Raw genomic sequence first — 26,994 nt, forward strand, 5'->3', positions numbered from 1 at the left:
AAAGAAGATAGTAGAAGAAATGCAGTACAGGAGAAGAGGAAGTCAAGGTGTTAAACTCTCAGTATCTGGGAAATAAAAGTTGCAATGCAGCAATATTGTTAAGGTTTTAAAAAATTGTTTTTTGAGACATTACTGATAGTCTGAGCAGTATAAGCAATCCAACTAAAACTCTCATTCCTTCTATCAGCCTAAATGTTGAATAAACCCACAGCCACACACCCATTGCCTCCTCACTGTCTCTTTGCATTAGCATACCTCATCTCAGCTTAAGTGTTCTCAGTTCAGCCAGACCATGATGTGATTTCTGCCTGGAGGATCTGTACCACAGCTGCACAAATAGACCGCGTCCGCATTTTCCTGTCTGGAAACTGCCTAAAAAACCTGTTTCCTGGAAACTATGATGGACTTGCTGATGTCTTGAATGATGCAGTGGAGATCAAATTAAACGCTCCTCTTGTGTTAGTAAGAGGACTTCATCCAGGAGACATTATGAGCCAGCTCAATTCCTCCTGAACTCGGCTCGGGACAGACAACTCAACCTGAAATTAGATCATAAAGCAGCTTTCCACATCATTGCTTATGAAGAATTCAATTGCAGTATCCCTTATTTCAAGTGTGAAACTGTAATTTCATGCCTAATAGAGTGCTGAATCAGTGAATGTGATGAAATGAGCTGCTGTCCTACTTTTTAATGAATCCGGGTTATCATTTTTCAATTGTATTTAGTTAACAGGTCAAACATGTCAAATATTTGCAGTTCTTTGGCCTGAAAACAATCCTTTACTCTTTTATTTGATGGAAAGAAAACACAGATGAATGTTTCAGATGGAAGTCATTAGCAGGTATAAACATATAATGCTTCAAATGTATAGTATATTCACATAACCGCTAAGCTTTTACTCAGGGCAACACTGAGAATTAACATCTGCTGCACTCAGGGCTCACATGTGGTCTTTTCCCATTTCAGAAGTAAATGCCTGGTGCATGTGCCCAGCAGCGACTTTGATTAAAATAAATGAGAAAATCCATTTGTGATGGCACCTCCCCCTCCCCAACTGAGGCCGCATCCTAATAGATGGTGAGATATAACTGTGTGCTTCCTTTCCTTGTAGCATCAACGCTCCATTATTTTCTCTTGCATATTTTACTTAATTGTTTTGTTTTCCCGTTGTAAAAATATAAAGGGGATGATCAACTATTTTCATTCCTTAGCCAGTCAGAGAACAAATTAGGCATTTTAGAACAAACATGTCTAAGTCATGATTTGTCAGTTGATATCCTTAATATTTAATTTGAAGATATATATTTTCTATTCAACAATATCCTGCCAAAAGGAAGCAACGGGGTTAAAGACTGCAATGCAAAACTGAATTAATTTCCCAAATGAAAACCCAATGTTACGGGTGTTTAATGAACCTTACCTTCTGGCTATTGTGACGAGCCTCTGCATTTTAATGGAGGCTTCTTGGATGCCTGCCTTGCTTCCTCACCACCTGTTCCACAGCTTCCAATTAAGCATGCAATGCATACAGTATTTAATCATTCATATCACTCGGTCTAACCTTAATATATCTATTGTACAAATTAGGGGTATAATACATGGCTTGAATTACAGAGGTGAGACATTTTGGGTGACCACAAACTGATGTTAAAAAGTAACCTGACAGAGGGCAGCAAAGATCCATGTGCCTGCACTGCATGATGAATGAACAAGTGCATGTTTTTTCATGAGCTAAAATGTAAATATAAGACATTCATTGAAGGTGCTGTTCCCGTACACAAGTTCAGTTCTGATCCATGTAGCATTTTTATTTATCAAGCGTTTAGGGGGTTATTATCTGATAACAGCCTGACATTAAAAAAGTAAACATATGATTAACAGCATATCAACAGTACTTCAGAGCAAGTAGTACATATTCTAATTCTAAAAAGGGCTCACCTCTTATTATAATAATAATAATAATAATAGATTAATTTTGTTAGCTATTTTACAGGTGCTCAAAGACGCTTTACAGATATAGTGAAAAGAAAAGAACAAATAAATATATATAGTTAAAGTCAAATAATACAAAAACGATATATTATTATATAATATAATAATAATAATAATAATAATAATAATAATAATAATATATAATAATAATATAATATATTATATTACCCACATTCCCATGTTGGTTAAGACAAAAGCAAACATTGCCAGTAAGTTGCTGTTGGTCATATGGATGATTTATTGTCATTTACAAAGATACAAAAGCTAGTAATGTTGACTCAGTTTTCAAATCATAGCACTAATATGTCCCATGATGCACCTGCTGTGCGTGTGCATAAATGACCAAGAATCTCTTGATGTCAATGTTAATCTTTTGATGCTACAACACTTACAGAGAAAATGAACTTGATCGAGAATGAAGACGAAGGAAGCATGCAAGTGTGTGCATGTCATCATCAACTTTAAATACGTATACTGTATATTCCCATGTCAGTTGCGGGCCAGAAAATAAATATGACACAAGCTGAGGTGTTTCCTGGGTCTCAAGTGTTATATGATTCTGCCGGGTGAGTCATTTTGCCGCCCAACGAGGAAAAGCTGCATCAGTCTCCTTGTCCTCCCACTCTGTCTCTGGGAATGATGCGGAGCTCTGAGCCGTGTTTGAGAAACACGTTGCCTGAAACACAGCAACGAGCACCACATACAGATCACAGTTTATAGTCTGTGCTCTTTTATAAAAGGGCTTTTACTGTCAATAAAACACATACACTGCAAACAAAGATGTCAAATCACAAGCTGAGAGAGAAACACAGACTTTTCTACCTGAAGAAAATATGACTTGTTCAAAAATAATGATGAAAATAATTTGACTTTGAACTGATTTGCTTAAACATTAATATGAGGTTGAAATAATGTTCATACATCTTTTCAAAAATGCGGGTATTAACACAGAAATGTGGTTTAAAACAAAGCCAGTGAGATCTCTAAATTGTTGGATAAAAAAATACTTTAGTATACTTTTTGACCTTTTATTGTTACCAGTTATTTAAAGAGCAGATGGGTTTTAGCGAGCACACGAGCGACTTCATTTGAATAATGAATAATGGAAGCAGACAGAAAATCCATTCAATAATTTGTTCATTCAACCGGCGATCACGCCGAGATCCAACATACTCTCATTCCCATTAAGCCGCAGGAAAGGTTTGATATTGGTATTTAAAAGACATGTGAATTAAAAAGGGGGATTGGAAAATTAAATCTGGATAAAAAATGTCAACCGTGTTCTCAATCCTGTGAGCAAGAGGCGGAGTGGCTGCAGCGGGGGAAAAAAGGCAGAGGTTTCTGAACTGAGGCTATTCTTGGAAGCACGAATGTTACTCAGCTGTTGTGAATTTCTTTTTTTTTTTAGGTGGAAAAACACCAAAGCATTACCTTATCCGGCTCTAAGCGGACAACCCAACATCCATTACCCAGCTACACAATGAGTACGACCCTCAGGGAAACGCAAAGGAGGCTGACAGAGAAAAAGTGATTCACCAGGGTTTGGCAATAATGTGGGAATCTAAAGGCAAAGGAGTTCTGACTAAACAGTTTGGTGTGTCTTGTTCGCCTCCAGTCGATTTTTAATTTAATTTAACATTAAATACTGCCTCTCCAGGCGCTGCATCTGCATCCATTTATCACAAAAACAGCATTTCCATGCAAACAAGCAAGAGACCTGCACCAATGCAGAGATGTATGTTCAGTCTTGTAGTAACTTGAGCTAATTTAACACTAGTATAAGTGTGGGAAAGAAATGTTGCATGTCCAAAGTTGATTTAATTATTACATCACCTTTAGATTAAGGACAATTACTCCACGAAAATATTTTGACAGGATCATACACCTGGAAGCTCCTCCCCCTTTTTTGGCGGGAAATTCAACGAGCAGAGAAGAGATGAGAGACTAGGCAACAGGCTTTAGCAGACAAACCCTTAAGGTGTTTTTAACAACTGCCTTTGTCAGAGTCACGGTATTCTTCTGATCATCTTTATCTTACCAAGCTGATAAAGTTAGTTTTCTTTAGCACTTTTCTTCTGTATCAATCATATATTTATCTTATTTACCCTCTTAATGATCATTGGTCTCTTAATTCAAATTTAATTTAACTTTTCAATACCCGATTTAAATGAAACGTTTTAATTATAGTAACTGGAACGCTTCATGCCAAATCGATTTTTGACGTCACCGTAAGTAAGGATTTTCAAATTAAGCTTTTCATTCATTTTCCTTCTTAGTGGAACCACCCACATACTGTAGTGCCTCCTGGGGCTTTATCAAATGAACCTTACATTATTAACACAATGCCACCAGCGTTATGAAAGTGAATTATGAAACACACTTTAGTCCAGTTCTGCTTTGATGAAAGCACATTGACAAGTGGAGAAAGGCTTCAAAAACAGAAGTTGCTTCCAAGCACCTTAATATATTTGAAGGAAGAAAAACATCTTATACAGTCCACAGTGCTTTTTGTGGAGGTATACAAAAAACCATAATGGGGCTTTTTTTCTGTAAAAAAAAAAGATTATGTAAGGCTCCAAAAAAACACAACAACTCACCCGCTGTCTGGGCAGGGTTGATTCCTATTCCATCTGAAAGGCAACCATGAGGGAAATATGTCAACTCAAAAAGATTGGCATGCAAATGACATGAACACAGAAAATGCATTTATAATATCCCCAGTTCATCTATAATGACGCTGCACGAGGCAAAACAAACCAATAATAGATAGAGGGTGTCGCTCAGCAGAAGGCAATTCCATCTGGAATAATAACGGGCCAGCCATTAATTCTGCACTGATAAAAGCAAAGCTCTTTTTGACATTGCAGTCATGTCTCAGACATTTTAAGACAAAACACTGCTCTCAGTCTTATTTGGCAACAATGTGTCCAATGACTGCATACCCTCAGCCACCTTAATGTCATCATTCTATCAGATAATACATCACGCATACATTTTCTAAACTTTCTCAATGGACTATGACTAGCAGAGGTAAACAAAACATAATCAGTCTTTTTATTTTATTTAATTGTTGGGAAAACAATGAATCTCAAAAACAGTTTTCCCTCTGTCAGCCTCAAACACCATTAACTGAAATGTGTTCTGATAATTGGTGGGACAAAAGTTGAATTTGTGGTATTTGGCTATATAAATAAAATGTTATTTGAATTGAATTTGACTTTAACTGTGGTAATGACCACTCTGTACATCGTACTGGCTCAGATTATTTAGACATGCATCTGTTGGTTACGTAATACAAAGGGTTTAAACTGTTTGAATGCTGCTTAATTTTAGTGAAATAGTTGAGTGGAATAATCACTTTTAGATGGGATTTTTATATTTCAATCTCTTACATATTTAGCAACCAATTATTCTGTATGCGGGCTCTAATTACTACTACTTGTATCTAATGTGAAAAAGTTGAATTATATGTTTTTCTGGGTTTCTGTGTTTGATTTCAATCCCTGCTGGTAGATCCCTGAACAGATCAGAAAGTTCATAGATTGCTCAATGACTTCAGTTGTAAAGCAGTAAAAACATGCACAAAACAAGAAGATACTTTCCTTGATTATTAAAATACATTTCTATTACATTACATGTTACTTGTGAGACGCTTTTATCCAAAGCAACTTACATACTCAATACTGAGGGCAATCCCCACAGGAGCAGTTTGGGGTGAAATGTCTTGCCCAGGGACACAACGACATGCTGACTGCAGCATCTATTACATTACATTTCCTCTAGCGACAGACAATTGGTGAATTCCACCATGTAGAAAAAAACGAATTGAATTCAACAGCATCAAGCTATAGTGCAAACATTTATTTGTTAGAGCTTTCTAAAATGCTCTCCGCTTGTTGTTGACATTTTCAAACTAAGCCGAGTTTCCAACCACCTCTGTAAAAACCCATGACTTGTATGAGACTCTCTGAAGTCAGAGAGCCCGTAATAACTGGATCTGATCAACATGTCACTTCTTAGTTGGAAGACTTTTCCGTGAAAACTCACCATTTGTTATGATTGCACTGGTAGCCGATGGCACTTTGAACTATAAAAGAAAAATAAAGCAGAGAGAATCCCCATTAATGAGATTCATAGAATTTAACATTTAAGAAATGCAAGCAGCAGTCAAAGACTTTGATTAAATAACCAGGGACACGTTGCAACCCAATTCCACTTGGCGTGAAGACACAGTGTGAATAAATCATCAAAAAGAAAAGATTTATCCGCTGAGTCAGCACACTGACATCCACTGACTTTGTTGGGTGACAACTTTGAAATTGGATCTGCAGTTACGATGTTTTCAGAAGCAAAATTGGTGATACAAGCAGAAAGACAATGCTGTGAAGTGTGATTTGGTTTTCTTTAGTCTACCAACTACCTTTTGCAGTTGACAGTAACGTGTGCGTGCGCGTGCGTGCGTGTGTCTGTGTGTGTGTGTGTGTGTGTGTTGGTGTGTGTGTGTGCTCAAATTTGGTCCTGCAAGTACACACACTCTTATTAACAGTTAGGAGAGAGCCTGAGGGAAAAGATAGCCACGCTTGAAGTTCTGGAAGAAAATCACTCAGCATTTTGACAATACGTGTCCTACTTCAGTGTTGGAGCGAGGAGGATGTGGGCTGCTGGGATTTGCAGTGAAAGGATAGAAGCAGCAGTCTGTCACCGTGGAGATAAGGTTAGCTAAGTGCTCCCCAAGTGACTGCCAGCACAAGCACTACACATGAAATACAGGTTGGATCAGGGATACATTGTTTTTAAGCTTAGTATCATCAGGTTAGGGTCATTTATTGGTACCCGTAGGTAGCTTTTTTGTTGCAGATAAAAAGACATGGGATCCATAATGACACACATTCTAAAAACAACAAAGACAGCAGACAAATCTCTCATGTCGAATCAAATTGATAAAATGATGTTTGAATCACCCCCTTTTGGGTCATTATTAAAAACAATCTTCAGGAATTTGGATTTGATATACTTTATTAATCCTTGTGGGGAAATTGTTTCTCTGCATTTGACCCATCCTAGTGTTAGGAGCAGTGGGCTGCCATTATGTACGGCGCCCGGGGAGCAGTGTAGGGAACGGTGCCTTGCTCAGGGACACCTCGGTAGCACTTGGTCTTGCTGGGACTTGAACTGTTGACCTTCCAGTTGCCAAGCCAAGTCCCTATCGACTTCGCCACCACCGCCCGAATCGTTTTAATTATGATTTTTCTCTCTCTCTCTTTCAAAAAAATCAGCCACGTTATAAACTCACCAACAATAAGGCTTAAAATACACACCTGTTAATGACAAGTACAATTGCCACTGACTAATGAAACATTTGTCATCATTTTAAAAAAGGTTAAACGTCCATGTACAATATGTTGGATTTCTTTGCATAGCTGTAGGAAAAAAAACGTTTTATTTCTCCCTTGATTTGCTTTTTTCTCCTTTTCATTTTAATTTGATGTTGAGTTTTGTTATCAATGTATGCCAACGTCTTGTTTTTGTAAATCCGCATTGAATAGTCGAAAATTTATTAAATATACTTACAAAAAACACAACATATCTTCAAATGCATTTACAGGACGTTAACCCGTGCAGTCCAACATAACATAACCTCTTGTTGAATACATATTTATAGTAAGCTCAAACAGTAAGCTTACCTCCTCAGCTGCAAACTTCAAAACTGCTGTGAATGGTGTGCTGTCAGGGACACTTAATCTGTAACACAGAAATACATGAAAATAAAAATCCAGCCTTTAAAATGTAACCCAGATTTTTCAAGGAGAAATTGCTACCTGATATAAATTCTCAAGTTTAGGCAAGTGCCTGGGCTGCTTTCCTTTTTTATATATCAAAGATTTACACGTTAGCTGACATCTCATGTTAACTTCTACGGAGAAGAGGAGAACAAAAAGGAACATTTCTAGCAGGGATAAATTGAATATATGATAACTGTCAGATGATTTAAGACACATTTCTAAATAGCTACATCATTTTAGTCTGATGCTTCTGAAATAAATCTTGCAGTGCAGCTTTTATAAAAATCATAATGAATGAGAGTGGAAGCTTCTCCCATTAAAGACCACAACCCTGCTTCAACTGAGACTAAGTGGTTACTTGTTTGGATGTGACTGGGGGTTATTAAAAGTAAACTGTAATGGTGTGCTCAAGTTCAGTCGCTGCCAGAATTAATACCATGCTCTCTTTACTGTTGTCATCATCACTCAACTCGTGTTAAGGCTTTAAAAGCTGCAGAGAGTCCTTGTCTGACCGCATTAGACATCAGGTCCCGCTTAACACTTGCTAGAATATTCTGCATGGCCTCAGTGTTTGGCAGCATTTTTCAAATACTTGAGTAAAGATGTTGCACGAAGCTCTGTATGATTTTATGAAAGATAAGGGAAACATTTATCCATCCAAAACAGGGAAATTGGTTTTTGACCAAATTTGACCATGGCTTATGTTCAGTTGAAATGTTGAGTATGTATTGTATTTCCTTTGTCAATAACGGTTTGGCCTATATACAGTATATATTAAATGTAATAAATGTGAAACTGTACACCCACCACCATGCAAATTTGCTTTGGAATTACTGTGAATCAAACGTCAGGAGTAGACACAATGAGAAATGGCCATAATGCCAATAAAACCTCTGATTTTGGAATTAAATAGATCCAAAATATGTCAATCCAAACTGAATGCATAATTACTAGGGTTTTAACATGAGCCAATTGCTGTAATTTAGCATCATCTTGTTTGATATGAAGAATGGAGTTTTGGTGGTTTTGAACAAAAGAGCAAACAGAATTCACTTCGCTTCAGAGTAGTATAGTGGCAATAGTGACAGAACTGTACACACCATTAAATAAGGCTGTATTACGCTTTTAGAGGTATTCCCTTTCCTGTAGGGCACATGTTTCAAGCTCAAGGCCCGGGGGCCAAATCAGGCCCTTGGTGGATTTAATTTCGGCCGCAGGATCATTTTAAATTACTATTAGATCTGGCCCACCGGTATATTGCACGCACACCTTCACTCCATCCTGAGGGTTTCCTCAGCTCAGAGCCTGAGCCCAAACATTGATGAACTTGCACCGAAGATGAGATGCCAAGTATCTGGCTTAAACTCTCATCACAGAGCAGCACACTGAGTTTACATGGATGTTTCTTTCTGCATTTTTTTCTTGAGACAACAGGGCATGTTTGTTTTTTTCTTTGAGGGAAATTGTTTTTTTGCAGCTGTTATTGGCCTGCGGAAAAATGTAATCCTAAGAATTGACTCTGCAGATAGAGCCATAAGAAATGAATGAAACTGATTATTTAATATTTAATGTTGTTTTTATAGGCAATCATTTAAGCTTTGTTAGTTCCAGGTTTAATATGTGCAATAAGTTCATTTCAATACGTTTTGCAATAAACATTGAACCAGTCCGGCCCTCGACTAGTACCCATTTTTTTTTATTTTGTCCCACTGTGTATTTGAGTTTGTCACCCCTGCTGTAGTGTGTGACAGTGTGTGTTTGTTTTGTGCATGTCAATAGTCTGCAAAGGCTAGAAGCCCAGGGTTCAGCCAGAGGGAGTTTCTGTCCCACACACCTGACTGAAACGCCTCGATTGAACTCATGTGTTTGTATACGTAACATAGTGACATCACTGTGTAACAGTTGTGCTTCTATTGGCTAGTGCTCCAACACATTGTATGTAAGGGGCTCTAAGCGTTGACCAATCGCAACAGACCTGTCCATCTAACCAATCAGAGCAGACTGGCTCTGGTTTCAGACAGAGGTTGAAAAGAGGTGCTGCACAACAGTCAGTATGAGAAAAATAAAGACCTTTTTGAACATTAAAGCATGTAAACATGTCACAGTAGAGGCACAAAATACAAATATGAACATGAAAATCCGAACACTGCACTATAGCAGTAAAGTGTATTGAATAAAAAACTCAATTTTATGCACTTAATCTGGGATGGCAAGAGCAAGCATTTAACTATGCTATTTTTAATTTACAGTCACTGCATAAGTTACCATCATCAGGTCATGTGGAGTGTTTTACCTTACTTTTTTTCCTTTCTTAAATCTGAGTTTCAAACGTGCAAGCACAAACAAGAAGTGTTATGTCACAAATAGTGTGGAAGGATTGCACACGTTGATGTGGAAACCTCGAGCCTCCAGTTAACTGGGAATTGACTGTAAAAACTAAGGCTCATTTTGCTTCCAGCAGTCAAATGTGGTCCAGTCATACTTGCTTCGGCGGACAAAAGTCGTAGCCTAAGAGAAAAAATATCTGTGACAAAGTTAAATTGATAAAAGAAACCCTGATAGATTGCATATAGTCAGGTCAATTGAATTCACAATGCAATAAAAATGTCGAAACGGAAGTTAACGGAACTATTGTCTGGTGTTTTTATGTATTATCTGCATGTGAATCACAGCCCGACACTAACAGATGTTGTCTCCCTGACAACGTGCCCTGTAGCTCAAGCTAAAAACGCCAGCACATGTTTTCACAACAACAGAATATACCAGGATCTAAGGTACCGGTAAACTAAATCTATAATAAAATAGTTTAAAAAGGTGAAATATAGTTGAATGTAGCGGTAAGGCTGTGACTGCTGAGCTGTCAGTGTACTCACACTTTGTATGGCAGCCGGGGGTCCGACGTCAGGGTGATTTTAAACGTTACTTTAGACCTAATGAACAAGGAAAACAGAGAGTTATAAGCACCGGGATGTTAGCTAATACATATTAAATATATCCAGGTAAAAATGACACAACATAAAACATAAACTCACATCTTTTGGGCGAGGCGACTCCGCTTGCGATCTGTTTACACACACCCGGAAGTCCGAAGGACCCAGACATACACGTCATCCCTCTGGTTCTATTTCTGACAAATATCTGTGTATAATTATACTTTTCAGGTGTATCTTCGTATTCTTTTAAAACATTCATTTATTCTGCTCAATATCCGTGGAATATAATACAAGTTAGAGGTATTCTTTGGGCTAATAACTGTCAGGCATTTATAACAGACGTCTAAAATGTACCGTAACTAACGAAAGAAAGCGCAGACACCACGATGCGCACTGATGTTTGTTGAGATCGTGCTGCAATGGATGTGGATATTGCACTCCTCTAACTCAGGTAAACTTTATTTTTTACCTTTTCCTAAAGAATTATGTGCTTTCATTTTAAACAGTAGGCTATGTCTTCCAACACATTGAATGTACCGTCAGTAGACTGTCATGTGAAAATATTACTGAAACTTGAATCATAATTGAGAGGCAGGCAATGTGAGCTATGTGTTAATATCAAACATTTTGCATAATCCATTGTAATGTAATATAAACTGCATATTGACTTCAAACGAATGACAACATTTTCATGATGTGAAACCTTTTTTTACATCTTTTACATTTAAGTAAGTTATAATTATTGGTTTTTAGTCTAATAATTTGGATATTTGTCTTTTCTTGCTGGTTTGGCTTTCTAAAATGATAACGTAGTTTGTATTTACATCAGCTGTCTGGCCTTTAACACCTTGATGTCAGACCCAGCAAAAAGCACACAATTGCACCATGACTTTAATAGTGCTTTCAATTTCATAACAATAACAACAATGTTGACAATAATGTCCAGAAACATCCACCATGTTGAAGTTACTGTGTGGGAAGGTAGTTATTTAATATTTACTGCTAATTAGTTCAAACCAAACTTAACTTCATGATTTTGGTTTTACCTACTGTATATGTTACAAGGCAAACATGAATCCAGAACCAAGTATTTGAGTGATGAACTAAATGCCCAGAGTCTGCCAAATGATTTGATTATGAATGGATTATCGGGTCACAGTGGTAGCATTTAAGCACTTTGCTATCAAAGCTGAAAATTTTTCAGAGGTACTGTATTCATCAAGGTGTCAGATTGAAAAGGTCAGCCACATCAAGCAGTTCACTGTTATCATCAATCCAAACAGAAAGCACAAACCAGGAATGTTCATTTATTTTATGGCGTCAGAGTCACGGATACCCCTGTCTACTTAATGAAAGTTCATAGGAAAATTTATTCCAGAAGAACAAGCTGTACCAATATCACATTATCTGATTTTGATGGTCTAATCAGAATGCAAGTGCCCGTGATTGTGGTATTGTTCAGTCATATTATAAAAAGTCCCATCAGATATATAGAATAATAAAAAACTGTGTTTGAGAGGAATGAATATATGCATATCAAATATACTGTATGATATATTCTATGTATGTTTTATTTATTTTATAGTGAGGATGATGTGGACTTTGTACAAGAGATGGATTGAACTTCAGAATCAGAAAGCCCAATGGGCTGTTAAGAACAAAACTGGCCACAGTATTGTCCAAAAGGAGGTCAAAGGCCATCGAACAGGAGTCAATGGATGGCCAGAGACGGACCAAGGAAGCCACTACGAGTGAAGTTCCACACGGGATGACGACTGAGCCATCTCCATTCACTGAAGAAGACCTTGAGAGACAGTTAGAACATCTGATATGCAAAGTGTATTACAAGCACATGTTTAAGAGGTATCGCCTATGTAAGTCAAGCCTTGGGTCTATGCCATAGACACAGAGACGGAGACAGAGAAAGGATGATGCAGTGTAGGCAGTGGAATAACAACCAGCGAAAAGAGTAGGAGCAGACTTATTATGACAACTCACAGTTACAGTGCTGACACTCAGGCTCATACCTCTGGGATTTCAGTGGTGGTTCTTTCCCGAGAAGAAGTACAATTGAAGAGGAAGGTGTAAGGCTTTGAAAAAAAACCCAAGGGAAGAAAATCTTAAAGGGAGCACACGAAAGAAACAATGGAGAGGTGTGTGGAACATCTATGCTAATTAGAAAATAATGTTTTTGTAGAATCATATTTTGTATAGATAAGATACTGTATGAGGTCTGTATATTGAATAATTGAAAGGCAGACTAGCAATTCATTTTTTCCTCAAGCATGAACAAATAGTGACTTGATTCAACATATTCTTGACACAGCAGAACATTTTCATGAAGTAGTCAGATTGAAGTGTTTTGCCTGATCTTATTCTCCTTTGTCAAAAAGAGAATTACATAATCAGAAAGAGATTCAATACGTATTTTTCAAACTGTCTGAATCTATAATCGTGGTACAAAAAAACTAAACAATTTCTATGAAGCAGAACGGCTAGACAAATATATTGTGAAGTCATGAGAGTGCACTCAAAATGCAAAATACAATTCCTGCATTCAGCGCATTATGCAGCCTGCATTACACAGCCTGCATTACACAGCGTGCATTACACAGCCTGCATTACACAGCCTGCATTACACAGCCTGCATTACACAGCCTGCATTACAAAGCCTCCACTGAAATGGCTCATTAACATACCAAAAGCAGACCCCATGGGTAGAGAGACAAACATGACAAAATACAGTACCTGCAGAAGTATACTGCTGCCTACTGTATGCACGAGAGCATGCACAAACAAATATGTTGCATACAGGTGTACAGTAGATACAGAGAGAGTCTTTTTACTTTATTTCTCAGCATAAATGTTGACATAATTTAATAATCCCACCCTCAGGGAAAGATCACATGGCGACCTAGTAAGAAAAAACAAAGCATCATGGGTAGGTAATGCTCTGTGTGGAAGTGATATTCAGTGTCCAAAGCCAGTGTTGGAGAACTCCTGGCCTTACAAACGCATATCATTCTCTATTTATACGCAGGACATTCTGTTGCTAGAAATACTCTGCAACACCCCCTCACTAATCTTTTTTAATTCCAAGTTGTTGGATTTGTGTGTGTGTACGTTTTATTCAGCGGTTTTATGTTCCTCTGTTTTGTATCAACTGGCCATATATATCAGTGCGCATGGCTCTTCTGGATAGCTTAAATAGCTGTGCCTGAGATCACAGTGAAAACATGATACAATGTAGATGTCTGATAAGCCAAATACTTTCCTTTCATCCATATCCTGACCTTACCTGGCTCCACATTGACAGCTTGCCTGATAAGCTGCATATTGCCATTGCCATACTGAATTAGTTTAAAATAGACATTTTATTCCTTGATTTTCCCTCAGTAGTAACCCAGCAAAGTCCACTGCTCCAGGCAGAGAGGAAATTCATAATTAATGCATTAATAATTAGCCCTTAACGTTTTAGCTCCCTGCTATTTTGAACATTGGCAGCTAAGAATGGATTTAAAGCCTGGGCTTACCTTATCACACTCTAGCTGCAACATAGAGCAAAGGATCATTAGGAAGATGTTGAAGTAAAAATCAGAGCCCCGATAAGAATGACTTTAATTCTATAAATCTGTCTTTATTATTTGGTGAGTATGCATGACATGGTTCCAATCTGTAGAGATCCAGTACAGTAAAATGTAAAAACTCTAACATGTTCAATAAACATTTTACAGTAACTAATTGATTTTAGCATAGTGTTTGCTGTTGGCATATAAGCTTAATAAGCTTAAACGTAACCACATCTAACACAGATTTTCTTCTCACAGTTTCTTGAAATGTTTTTTATATTTCACATGCCGTTTGCATTTGTATCTGGTTGACTTGCCACTTAAAAAAAACGAATCTTCTAAAGCTGGTTTGTAGACAGCCCTTGTATTTCTTGCCCAGCTGGGTCCATAAATCAAATTATGTATGACAAATTAGTTGTGTGCATTGGATTGGATTCTTCCCATACTGTATACTGTTGTCTGACAGTAATGTAGTGTACTCTATACATGGAGAGGTTTGTAGAAAATGCTATGCTATATATATTCCGTTATGTAAGTTGCATACTGTACGAGACATTTCTGTTGGTTTCACATGGGACTTTACCTTTGATCTGTTCGTAGGACATATCCATCCACCCACTCATCCTAGTACTTATGGTTCTGTATACTACAACACTGGACTCCCTCCGTTGTGCCTTTCTTGTATCAAGCAACCATGAAACAGCCTTTTAATAAGGGTTCTAACCGATATGAATCTTGCAAATAACCTCCGATTACTGCCATTAAAAGGGCTGACTTCATTTAGAAGGATCATCCATCATATTACTTGTTAGACGCTTTTATCCAAAGCTACTTACATACTCAATACTGTGGACAATCCCCACAGGAGTAATTTGGGGTGAAGTGTCTTGCCCAGGGACACAACGAAATGCTGACTGCAGTGGGGTTTGAACCTGTGCTCCCCTGATCCGAACACCTACGGACAACCCACTACGCCACACGCCCCTATATTTTCATATAAACGGGTAACCTTGCAAAAAGGTTGGTCCTTCATTTATTGTCAAACATAATGATGAATATTAATTTGTGAAAACTATGTAAAAAGACTTAAGGAGACAAGACTGTGTCTCTCTTCTGATGTTTATATACTCTGCATAATCCCCAGGATACTGAGTTAATTACATTTGACCTGAAGAATAAGTTGCCCCGGCTGTGTTAACACTGAGAGGGCATGGTAAGCAGAGTACCAACGCAACTTTTCCAAGGACACATGAGTCAGACATTATGTTTGTATACAGTGAAAAACTCCCCGATACCCCGCACTGCTCCACCATCTCTTCCTGCGATAAATATTATTGATAGTTCATTTTAAACTTCCTGTTGTTAATGTATTCCCCAGATGCTCTTCAGGAGTCATCATCCTGGTGGCACACTTAGCCAAAAAGTCAATGAATCACACATGCAAGTGAGAGGCCAAATATAAATACATTATTTAAATACACACACACACACGCAGTTACCAAAAGCTAATGATGCTTGACGGAATAATTGAGTTAGGTGTATGCTCTGTGGGTTTAGGAAATGAAAAGAATCTGGGGAAAAAACATTTAATTTCAAACATCATTTTAGTAATGTGCTGTATTTCCCTTGATGGCTGACAGTTCTTCTCTGGGAAAAAAGTATATCTCCTCGATCAGCATGACGCCGAGTTCTCTCGCCGCACAGTGCTTATTTATTATCTGCAGTCAACAAGACATCATTTAAATCGACAACTCTGGATCTCAGGTAGCAGGCAAGTTAAAGTGATCTCGATGTGTTATCAGGATAGAAACACATTAAAGGGCAACAGCATCAATTGTAATTACATGCTTCACTCAGAATTGATAGGATGATACTAGGAAGCGCTCACGACCAGCTTGGAAAAGATGCATGAATAGCCAAAAGTAACAATAAGATTGATGAAGAACAATGTGTGCTTATGCATCATAAACTAAAGATGAGTGTTTGGAGAGATGACAGGAAATAGAAGAACATAGAAAGCAGCAGTGATACATCAGGAAGGGTGATGAATATGTGCAATGTGTTATTGATCATGATGACAAATCAACACGTCAGACAGATCATTAGCGCCAGCCTGTTTCAGCCGTATCGCAGTATGTTACTTCAGAATACAAAAAAAGGTGTTCAAGTCCAAACTTTTTTTTTTAACATGACACTTTACCATACAGTGATATTTATTTGCATAGTAATGTTCTTAATCATATAACAAAAGTGCCATAACGTGTACTGAACATGTACAAAATATGAGTCTTATATGGAAGTCTTCCACATCATCATCATCATCATCATCCTCCATCATCTCCCCTCCTCCTTATCTCCCCTGTTTGTCATGTGGCCATTTAAAAGTGTCCTCACCAATGTGCTTCCTTCTCAAATGTAGCACCACTTGCCTCCTGTCTCCTTTCATCTTCTCAATACTGCATCCAATTTTTCCTTTACCGTGTTTCTGTCACCTTCGTCCTCCTTCAAAGATTAGAATTGTGAAGGTGTCGCTGACGGTAAAAGCTGCCTCCAGTCTAGCTTAATATTGTTATGGTGGCTTTAGCCGTAGTTTCCTATTCCCTCAAATTCTCCAACGGTCAACCAAACAAACCAACAATTACATAATCAATACAAATAAGACCATTAAATGTGGCAGTCCAAGGTTTTTCGAAGCAGCACTCACAAATTGATCATTATCATTTCCACCTTTAAACTATAAACTTCTCCAGGTCTAGATGTATGTGTAGCTTCTTGTGTGAGTTTTTAAGTGGAATCAGTGTCATCTATGTGTGTCTTAGCTGCCTACACTACAGAAGATGAGGCCTAAAGCACTAATAAGAGTGCCTATGATTACAGCTCTATCCCCTTCTGTCATCACTCACACACTTCCAGACACAGCCAGCTATATTTAGATGTGGGAAATCTGTGTTTCTGCCAGAAAAAAACCGTGCACCCCAATCAGTCGGGGATGTGCATGATTGGCATCTCTAAAAAGGAAATGTTGATTTTGAAGCCAAAGCTGTCAAATGTATTCGGTTTATTCACTGGATTTTAAATGGCGTCCTTAAGCCCCAGGTGCAGATTACTGCCGGCGCGGATGATCATTCAATATGTTAATTGAAGAAAATCAATGTGAGTGCAACGTTTGCACCACAAATGTTTTTGTTGTAACCCGATTTGTCAGAACAATTTGAATGTGGCCTTGTCAAATCAATACTAACCTGCTTGGGTACCATTTGTTATGCTGCATGGAACTTTTTTCTCAAAGTTTTGTAATCGAGACAACATTGTATATTCATTGAGAAGGAAGTTCTACATAATTTAGTGACCAGAGTTATAAGGGTGACTAAACAGGCCACATCTGATCTACATCTAATTTAACTTTTAAATACACAACTGAGTTTTGTAGTCAAAGAAAAGGGCAGTCTCCTCTGCAGGCTGTCAGTGGCCTTTTAAAAGTGAAAAGACATTAATTAACAGCTTGCCTTTTTAAAGATCTCCCTCGTTTTCAACTTGCCAGGACATTTTAGTAATTCTAACAATCATTTTGACAAAGCATTTGCTTAATGGATGGTTAATTATTATGATTACAGATGGGAAATCGTTTGTAGGTTTTGAATAAAAGTCTGAGTCCAGTTACAAATGGATGGCAATCAGTCAACAAGAAAGCCACTAAAATACAAACTAAAACAGTAAATATCGGTATCAGAGAAAGAACATTTGCACACCTAGGACATCGTGGACTTTTACATTATTTGTATGTTGTGCAGCTCGAAATTTAATATTATGTAAGCTGATCCAGAGTTGCACATTAAAGGCTGAGACTCAGACTGTAGGAAAAACGGAATTGTCTTTGTGGGGAATCATTTAGGTTTGCAAGTCAGAAATGAAAAGGATAAAAAGTTCAACAATACAGAAAACTATACAATATGACCTACCGGTACATAGAGTCACACTATCTCAACCGTGGCACATTTCTATGACACATGTTTGCAGTAAAGAAAAGAGCAATTTCAGAAGATACATATATGCTGGATTCGGACAATACAAATAGGAAATGCAAAACAGAGTATTCTTATTTATTCACCTGATGCAAAAATATGTGCATAAATGTGTTCAATCATGCATCGACATAACATTGCCAGCTGAACAAAGTGACTCCATGTATCCAAAAATGTGTCATGGTGACAAAGGTGTATTGTTTGATCTTTGTCCAATTAGCCTTTTCATGTATGTTCTACTTATTTTGTCATTTCTATTTCAAGTATCGGCTTACTGCATACAATTATGCAGGCAGACAAATGACGTGAGGGTCCTTTGCTCATTTTCAGAGGGCCTCTCCGTCCTGTTGTGGTGATTGACTTGTGACTGCATATTATGGCTAAGTAGCTCTCTAATCACTCTGGCACTAGAATCTCTCCTTCGTCTGCCACCAACACACTAGCCAATCATTACAGATGGCTAATGTCCTGTTTTACACTCAAAATATCTCTAACACTCCATCACACTGACGGCACATGTTTTTCTATTGATGCCATTCTGTTGAATCGACCGCCTGTTACTCATGGCTGCAGCTTTATTACAAGGCCTTCTTACTTGAATGCATATTAAACTGTGATACAGATTGTTTAGGTATTGTGTGCAGCCAACTGTCTATTTTATTATTTATTGCTATATTTTTTTTTTCTGTGTCCTGTGTTGCCATAAGGTGCAACCAAGGCAATTTTGCGCACACTTGCACATATTTGACAAGTTTATGATTCTTCTTGTAAGACATCATGCAGTCAATTTGAGGAGGGGGGGACTTTTCACAGCCTGTCACCAAACTACATGTCAACCTCAGTTAATGTTAACCTCTGTTAGCCTGATCTTCCCTGTCAGATGTGGATTATTCCTACAGATAGATGCTGCCCATTGTTATGCCTTCATTTATTTATTGTAAATTCAGCCTTGTGAAGGAGAGTTCAAGTGTGCTGCTTCGAATTTTGATTTGAAAGATTCAATTAGAAAAATGGGAAAACAGAGGTACTCTCTTTCGGTGAATTTAGAGGATGAAACTGAGATGAGAGAGAGAGGGTCCAGCATGCAGCCCAGTGGTGCAAAGCACACATCAAAACATGGTACTAAAAATGACACAAAGTACCTGAAGTGCATCAAATTAAAAGCGCTTCCCTGGCTGTATTCCACTATTGAGTTCTTATTTATAGCAGATTAGTGACTCTCTTATCCAGAGATATCTCAATGAGTTTGATAGCAGAAAGAAAAGGTTATTAGGAGCACCTCCCAAAAACCCAACGGCATTGTAACACTTAAAAATACGTGATGCAAAAAAGAAAACTATATCTGATCTGAGTAGAGTTATCAAGAAAAAAATATAAGCTATTTGTTTTATAACAAATGTGGTTTATTTAATGTTCCTATATAGGGACACTTTTCAGGTTGTTGGGTCCTTTATTAACTTTTATGCTCTTAACCTTTTATTTTTATTTTTTATATTACCATATTTTATTCAATATGCTCCTTAGATATCTTTTTATTTTATTTGTTTTATTATTTTCTACTTATAGCTTTGTGAAGCACCTTGAGATGACATTGTTTTTAAAGTGTGCTATATAAATCAAATGTATTATTATTATTATTATTTATTGTGAAGTTCAACCCAGGATTCAATAGTCAGAAGCAGCAGAGAAGAAGGCATTGGTAGCAGGAAATGTAATTCAGTGTTTTTTCTGTATAACTGCAGATAAAGGTCAGCCTTGCTTTGCCGACGGTCATACAGCAGGATGGCAGTAGCAAAGCAAAGATGTAATTGGCCTTCAGCTTGTATACCATTTGGAGCAGGGTTTTTGAAGTTGCCAATTTAACATCACATAATACATTAGATTCTTACTTTTAAAATGTCAGTTAGTTCTATACAACCTCAAGAGGAGGAGATGTGTATTTCTTTGCAGTAAGACAATGGAAACATGTTTCTACACGAGGAGGCGTGTGGCACAGTGGATAGAGCGTTGGTGTTGGGATCAGGGGAGCACAGGTTCAAACCCCACTGCAGTCAGCATGTCGTTGTGTCCCTGGGCAAGACACTTCACCCCAAATTGCTCCTGTGGGGATTGTCCACAGTATTGAGTATGTAAGTCGCTTTGGATAAAAGCGTCTAACAAGTGACATGTAATGTAAAAAAAATTCCCTTTCCTATTTTATTCAAAAGAAATATACAAACCAGACATACAAGAATCAAAATATAGTTTGTTCCAACAACATTTCTCAATACTGATCCTCTAAACCTAACCCCAGTTTGTTCTTAAATAAACTCTCATGCTTCTCATTCAGCCGCCTAATTGCTTCACTCAGTTTTCTTGCTTTGCACTTATTCAGTGCATACGGGGGCGTGATCTAATGCAGGAAAAATAATTATAAAATACTTGTGCTGAAAGGTAGGAGGTATAGGAGGGAGACATGGTGAGAGAATGAAAAGTATTTAAGGTGAAGCTGGGGGAGATCAGCTGGCTGTTTTTGGCGCCATGGTGTCAGCACAGAGCGTACCCAGAGCCTCCTTCAGCAATCAGAGGCTTAATGGATGACTGGCCTCTGAAGGTGGAAGTGCTATACTCTAGTGATAGAGGTCTGACTCAGGATCTGCCCGTTTCACACTCACCTGGGTGATCTCTCAGAGACAATTGAACAATGTTTTTGCATAGTACTTGGTGGAAGGCTGCATTTTGAAGTGCCAAAGTGGCATTTTGAATGGATTTCAACACATTTCCTTGAAAGTCTGACAATCCATGACTTGTGCTTGTTAAGCCTAGTTGCTCATCGAGACTCTTGCCACTTGTTTTTTGTTTGGCTTTAACAAGGTAGCACATGTTTAACCAGATCCTGTTCAAACTCATAGAAGAGATACAGTATTGGCGGACTTAAACACTGCATAGATATCAGTTTGGTCTTATTGATGCCTACAGCAAGTTTTCAAACATGAAGTGGTACAGTGGTCTTCCTTCATTACCTCTTTAAATCCTCGTTGTTAACCGCTGCCAGATCCTGTTTAAAATGGAACCATTCGCCAGATGTTGATGATTATGTATGTTAGCCATTCAACCATAGTTTTAGAAATGATCTCATTTTTAACTACATGTGGCCGTTGGAATGATTGTCAACTGTAGAACCATTGGTTTGCACCATGTGGCAGATTGAAAAAGTGAAGGTGCCAGGCAGCAAACTGTCGTTATTTCAAATGTATGGCAAACGGGCTATTCCTGTAGTGAAGCTGTCACTGCAGCCCATTTATTTTTGATATAAATCATTTCTCTGCTCAACTGTTCTCATGGCAGCAGGGTAACTCAGGAATCAAATGTGCTAGCCTGTCTCCCCTAAACCAATTTCATTACAGATGCCATATATTAGCTCAAGGTGTTTCTGCCCATTCAGCATGGATATAAGCTTCCTCTTTGGAAAAATAAAGCTTGAGGATATTTCCCTCTAAAAGCACCTTAGGAAAATAGGCAATTTGCTGGTCATGATGCATGACAACTGAAAGACACTGTCAAATAATGTGCTCCTCTCCAATGATGCTCCACAATAGTGCCGATGGAACCTATAGAAGTACTTTTTTTTACCAATTTGTGTCAGTGAGGTATTATTATTATTATCATCGCCTTCGTAATACTGTAACCAAGTCAGGTGCTGAGTTATTTCACTATAATGGTCATAATGATGAGAAATACTTCCACTTTTGCTTTATTAGTGATATGCAACAAGTGTGTAGTCATATTAAATCAATAGTGGATCAGGTTATAAACCCCATCAAACAATAAAGAAAAGAGGTGTTTCTTTCTCAATGGGAAATTGGTAGTTATATAATCTCAGCTGTCAGGCCTGGTATGAGTTGAAAAATGTTGCGAATAGAGATAGAAGAAGGATTCATGTGCTGCTATATTCAGCGTTACTGCTGCTATTATGTCCGATTGTTAGGCTAAGTGGCTGCTGTCCTATTTACCTGTCTGTCAAGCTACCTGCCTGTCTACTTGTTGATCTTGAATATGGCTTCAGCGGATTCTGCAGAGATGTGCCGTGTGATGCCACAGCTTGTTTTCAGAACCAACTTGCTTTGTTAATATGTAGTTATGCTAATGTATCAATCCATTGTCTTTTAAAGCTCTAAGCAATTTATGTTTGGTCCTCTATTCCGCATGTCTGTGCAATGCCTCTTCTCCTGCCTGTTCATCATATTTATGTCCAAATATTGTGTGGTCTTTGAAAAGTCGCATGCAGTTCCTGTGTCAACTTACAAAAGCTTAAGAGATTCCCAATGCCCTTAGGTCTCCTTGTTTTTTTGTTTTTTTGTTTACATTGTAACATAACTGAATTCAGCTTTTGTCCCTTTCCCAGTGCAAAAAAAGCTCTGATCGTGCAAGCCAAATGAGCAGTATGATATAAAGTGTTTCTGTATGCCGTGTGCTCTATTTGAAGACTAATAACCATTTGGAAAAAAGTGCACATCAGGGTGCATGTATGTATGCATAAGGGTTGGGGTAGAGGTTAATGGATATTGCGGTAGATAATGTAGATATAGAGAAGAAGGGGGCACTATAGATTGTGAACAAAGCTAATTGACCATCCTTAATCATTAATAGACTCCTTCATGAGGCTCAATCTTCACAAAGTAATACGTTATCATATGATTGATATGCATGGGTTCACTATAGACGGGTTAGACCTGATCAATACCACAATATCTGCCATTATCTACCGCAGTGTGTAGCCTCACCACACATCTTAGAGGGAAAGAGAGATAAAACCGAAAGGGACGGATCACCAAATTAAGACACTTGAGAGATAACAGAGCAGCCAACTATTAAATCATCAATCCACACCTGGTAACCATGGAGATAAGTTTCGGCTCATTATCTAAGGATGAATAATTTCTCCCCATTTTCAGTGACCACCTCAGGAGATAAAAGAGAAGTGGGAACTCATCACAGTAAGGCTGACAGGATGTAACCACATGAAGGAGTTTCTATATACTCTGCAGCACACTGTTGGTATTTTCATGCACCCTCATTAAATATTTAGAGGAGGGGGGAAGATCAAATATTACCCAGATGTTAAAAATGGTCAGATAAGAGATCCCCAGAATTACTTTTTGGATATACAGTACAGTATGTGCACTACACGATCTATAAGGTTGTTTTTGTAACATCAGTTTTTATAATGGAAGAGTTTATTTACAGCTTTTTGTAAAGGTCAGCCCAAAGAAAATCTCTTTGTAACCTAATCTCACGGCTACATGCTCTGACCTTTGTTTACACGTAGAGGCAGGCACAGAACCATTTATGTATTCACCCAGTGTATTGGTTGTACGTATATACGACTGAATGTAAGCTAATAAAAAGGGAATGATAAATACAACGACGGCAGTGACAAATATTCTTCTAGAATCGTTACTCAGAAGATATTACAGTATCTTTGCAGCAAGGTCATGATGCCCGATAGGAGTGGAGACATGTTGGAAGTCTATTTGTGTTTTCTTTGATAAAGTTCAGTCCAACTGCTCTGGAATAAATGACGTTTGGTGCAAAGTACAGCCAGTAGTGCAAATGGACTGGCCATGATTTCAAGCCTTTTGTGGTAGGACTTGCGTGAAACTGATTCACTGAAAAGCAGAATGTTATGAATGTTTGTTGTAGAAACTGGCTCTGTCAATCTGGTCGACAAACACCATTTTAATGTCATTGAATCAAATCACTATTGGCATTTCTTTAGAAGACCCTCAATAGAACGATTCACACGAAGAACTATAAGAGCGTTGCACAGATGAAGGGTATGTTTATCAAATTGGCGGCATGAAGTGCTTAATATACAGTATTAGGGCTGAACGATTAATCGATTTTAAATCGAAATCGCGATTTGAAATGATGCGATTATCAAATCGCAAAGCCTGCGATTTTTTTTAACAATTTTTTTTTTTTACATTTTTTTTTTTTTGTTCTTCTGGTGTGTCAGAATCAGAAGTGCTGTGCTGCACATGTACCAGCCATTGTTAACTAATCAGAAGTGGCCCATGATAGAAGGTGATAGACAGATTGATCCAGTCACCTGCCAAGTATTTTTGAAAGTGCCTGCCCTTTCCAAATGGCTTCCAATGGAGCTTTCCCAGATGGTTTGGTGAAACAAACCTGAGTCAGGTTAGTAATGCTCCATCACATGTTCTACATCTATTACAGGGTGAATCTTAAACTGAAGCTTGACTTTAAAGCAACCCAACGGAAGTTTCATGTAAGTTTAGTTCTTTCACTCGTAGCTCGGTGTTGAGAGACGGGAGCATGTTGATACGACCTTCCTAGCCGGAGTTATGGCCGCATTTTACAATAAACTTTTTAAAAAATCGTAGGTCACTTAAAAACAAATATCGCAATTCGAATCGCAATTGCAATATTTGTCAGAAAAATCGCAATTACAGTAGATTTTTTCCCAAAATCGTGCAGCCCTATACAGTATACAGTATTGTATACTGTGTATGAAGTGTTTTTTTTTTTCATAAATAAAAAAACACAAGCATGTGAAAGGTAGTGTTGTTCTGTTCTTTTCTGTGAAAACAACTCAGGCCATATCTTCTCACCCATTAGAACATTTTACGTTACCAGTGACTCAGTGGTTTGTCTGGGTGATGATGTGTTTTGATTCGCCAAAGCCGTTGGTGATGCGTACAAAGGGTAGTTTGAAAAGCTCCAAAGAGAAGGGCACTTGGAGTAACCGTACTGTATCTGGAACCAACTCCCACATAATTTGCTCTTTAATAACATCAAAGCTATAAATACTGCATGAGAAATGAAAATGACACTCGCACAAACAAACACCCTTACCCTAACTCAAAGAGGTTTTAGAAAAGCAATACTGCCAGTGATGGCTGCAATTATTTTAATTCTCTATTCCACTAGAAATCATTACAGTAAATCCATCATCTCCTCTTTTGCTGGTATCAAATACCTAACCTGAAAAGTCTTCAATGCTCAGATAAACAGAGACTTTTTATTTAAATGTGTTGATTTTAATATCCATATTTTAAGACACTCAGTCTTCTGGTCATAATCAGATACATTGTTTTGGCTGCTGACTGTTTCCCATTGACAGTAAAGGTGTAAATAAGGATCCCCTAACCATTCTTTTCTTTCAAGTAGCAATTACATTAAAGCAGTGTTACATTTATAGAGAAAAACAATGTTAAGATGTAAGCAGCGATGGGGTCGAGTGGTAGCCCACAAGATAAGAGAGCATGATTGGGTACTTGGTTTTAATCTTGACCTTGGGTAAATCACAGTTAAATGTGTTATACGGCAACACATTCTCACTTGGTTTCTTCAGATTTATAAACCTGTTTCATCAGAGAAAACAGATGATATCCTTTTCTCCCCTTTTGAATTGATGTAATTTCCCTGTATAATGTGCACTTGTTGATTATCTTGGCTCGACTACATTAACTCACCTTCATACTGAGCGATGATGTGTCTTGCCGTATGATTATGGAGTCAGCCACATAATAAGATGGATTTTTGGGTGCTAGGCTTCAGCTCTGAAATGTCACGGGTGGAATATTTATTAGCCCCGGACATTTCAAAAGCTCTACTCCCTCTCTAGAGAAACCCCAAAAACATCAGTCTTCTTTGAGCTCAGTTGACGTTTAATAGTTAGACTATAAAAGGTTGCGTCAATTGTGATTCACTTTGGAGCTGGTGCCTTGCAGTCATATAGTTCTAGTCAAATATTGATATTATACCACAGATGTTTGGTTATACATGAAACTATATACAAAACCCCCAGCAATTTCTGCTAACCTTAAATAGATTAACAAACAGGCTCATTTATCATGCACTTGGGAAGCGATTTCCAAGAGGTATGAAAAACATATACATGGAAAACATATATCTTCTAGGCCTTCCATATTTCAACTTGAGTAATATAAATAAGGCTTTTCAGACAAACCATTGGATGGCTATTTATTTCTACCACCTCGGTCCATGTTCTCCACAGTAAGATCCCTAAAGACTTGATAAGGACAGTGATCACCTCGGTTTCACCCAACACCACCACTAGCTCAAACTCATTTGAGACCAAATCTCTCTTATTAAAAGTAAAATATTCCCATGAGCCATTTGTGCTAATTAGCATTTTAAAAAGCTCAACTGACATATCATTGTTTGCCTGTACATCCTTACAGAGCCATTAACACAGCTCCCTTTGTCTTGTTATGTATTGTGAGAGGAGACACAGTCAGAAACACATATAATTGCTTTTTAAAATCAATTTTAATGAATGCTCACTTGGTAGAAAGTTAAAATCAAAATGATATAACGGGGCACTCCTCTATGTTATTCCTCATAAACTTGCAAATGGTATTAAAGCATCTTTTTCCCAGTGTGAGATTATCCTTACAAACCTCAAATATTCATTTTCACTTGTACCGGGGCTAAAACAATTCAATCCAGTGGCCTCTCAACACTTTTCCCAACATTATACTGCATGTACTGTCAGAGTGCATCAACTGAAATGTTTTTTTCCCCCAGTGCATATATATCTAAAGTTATGGACAATTAAAGCCCTAGGGCAGGGGTCTGCAACCTTTTTGACCAAAAGAGCCATTTTGCTCCTTTTTCCCAAAAATGTTTTTGTCTGGAGCCGCAAAACATATTTCATAGCTTGAT

At 37.9% G+C, this 26,994-nt stretch overlaps 1 protein-coding gene across 1 annotated transcript; it reads right to left on the minus strand.

Annotated features, from left to right (window-relative positions):
* Positions 1–2,207: 2,207 nt before the first annotated feature.
* On the minus strand, positions 2,208–10,946 carry ufm1 (ubiquitin-fold modifier 1). The gene is made up of 6 exons (XM_079651181.1): positions 10,809–10,946; positions 10,650–10,706; positions 7,678–7,735; positions 6,041–6,080; positions 4,591–4,623; positions 2,208–2,669 (listed from the first exon to the last, which is right to left on the minus strand). Coding segments are annotated over exons 1-6 (264 nt in total). The 5' UTR covers positions 10,811–10,946; the 3' UTR covers positions 2,208–2,595.
* Positions 10,947–26,994: the final 16,048 nt, after the last annotated feature.

The sequence above is a fragment of the Notothenia rossii genome, assembly GCF_949606895.1.
Source record: "Notothenia rossii genome assembly, chromosome: 9".
NCBI lineage: Eukaryota > Metazoa > Chordata > Actinopteri > Perciformes > Nototheniidae > Notothenia > Notothenia rossii.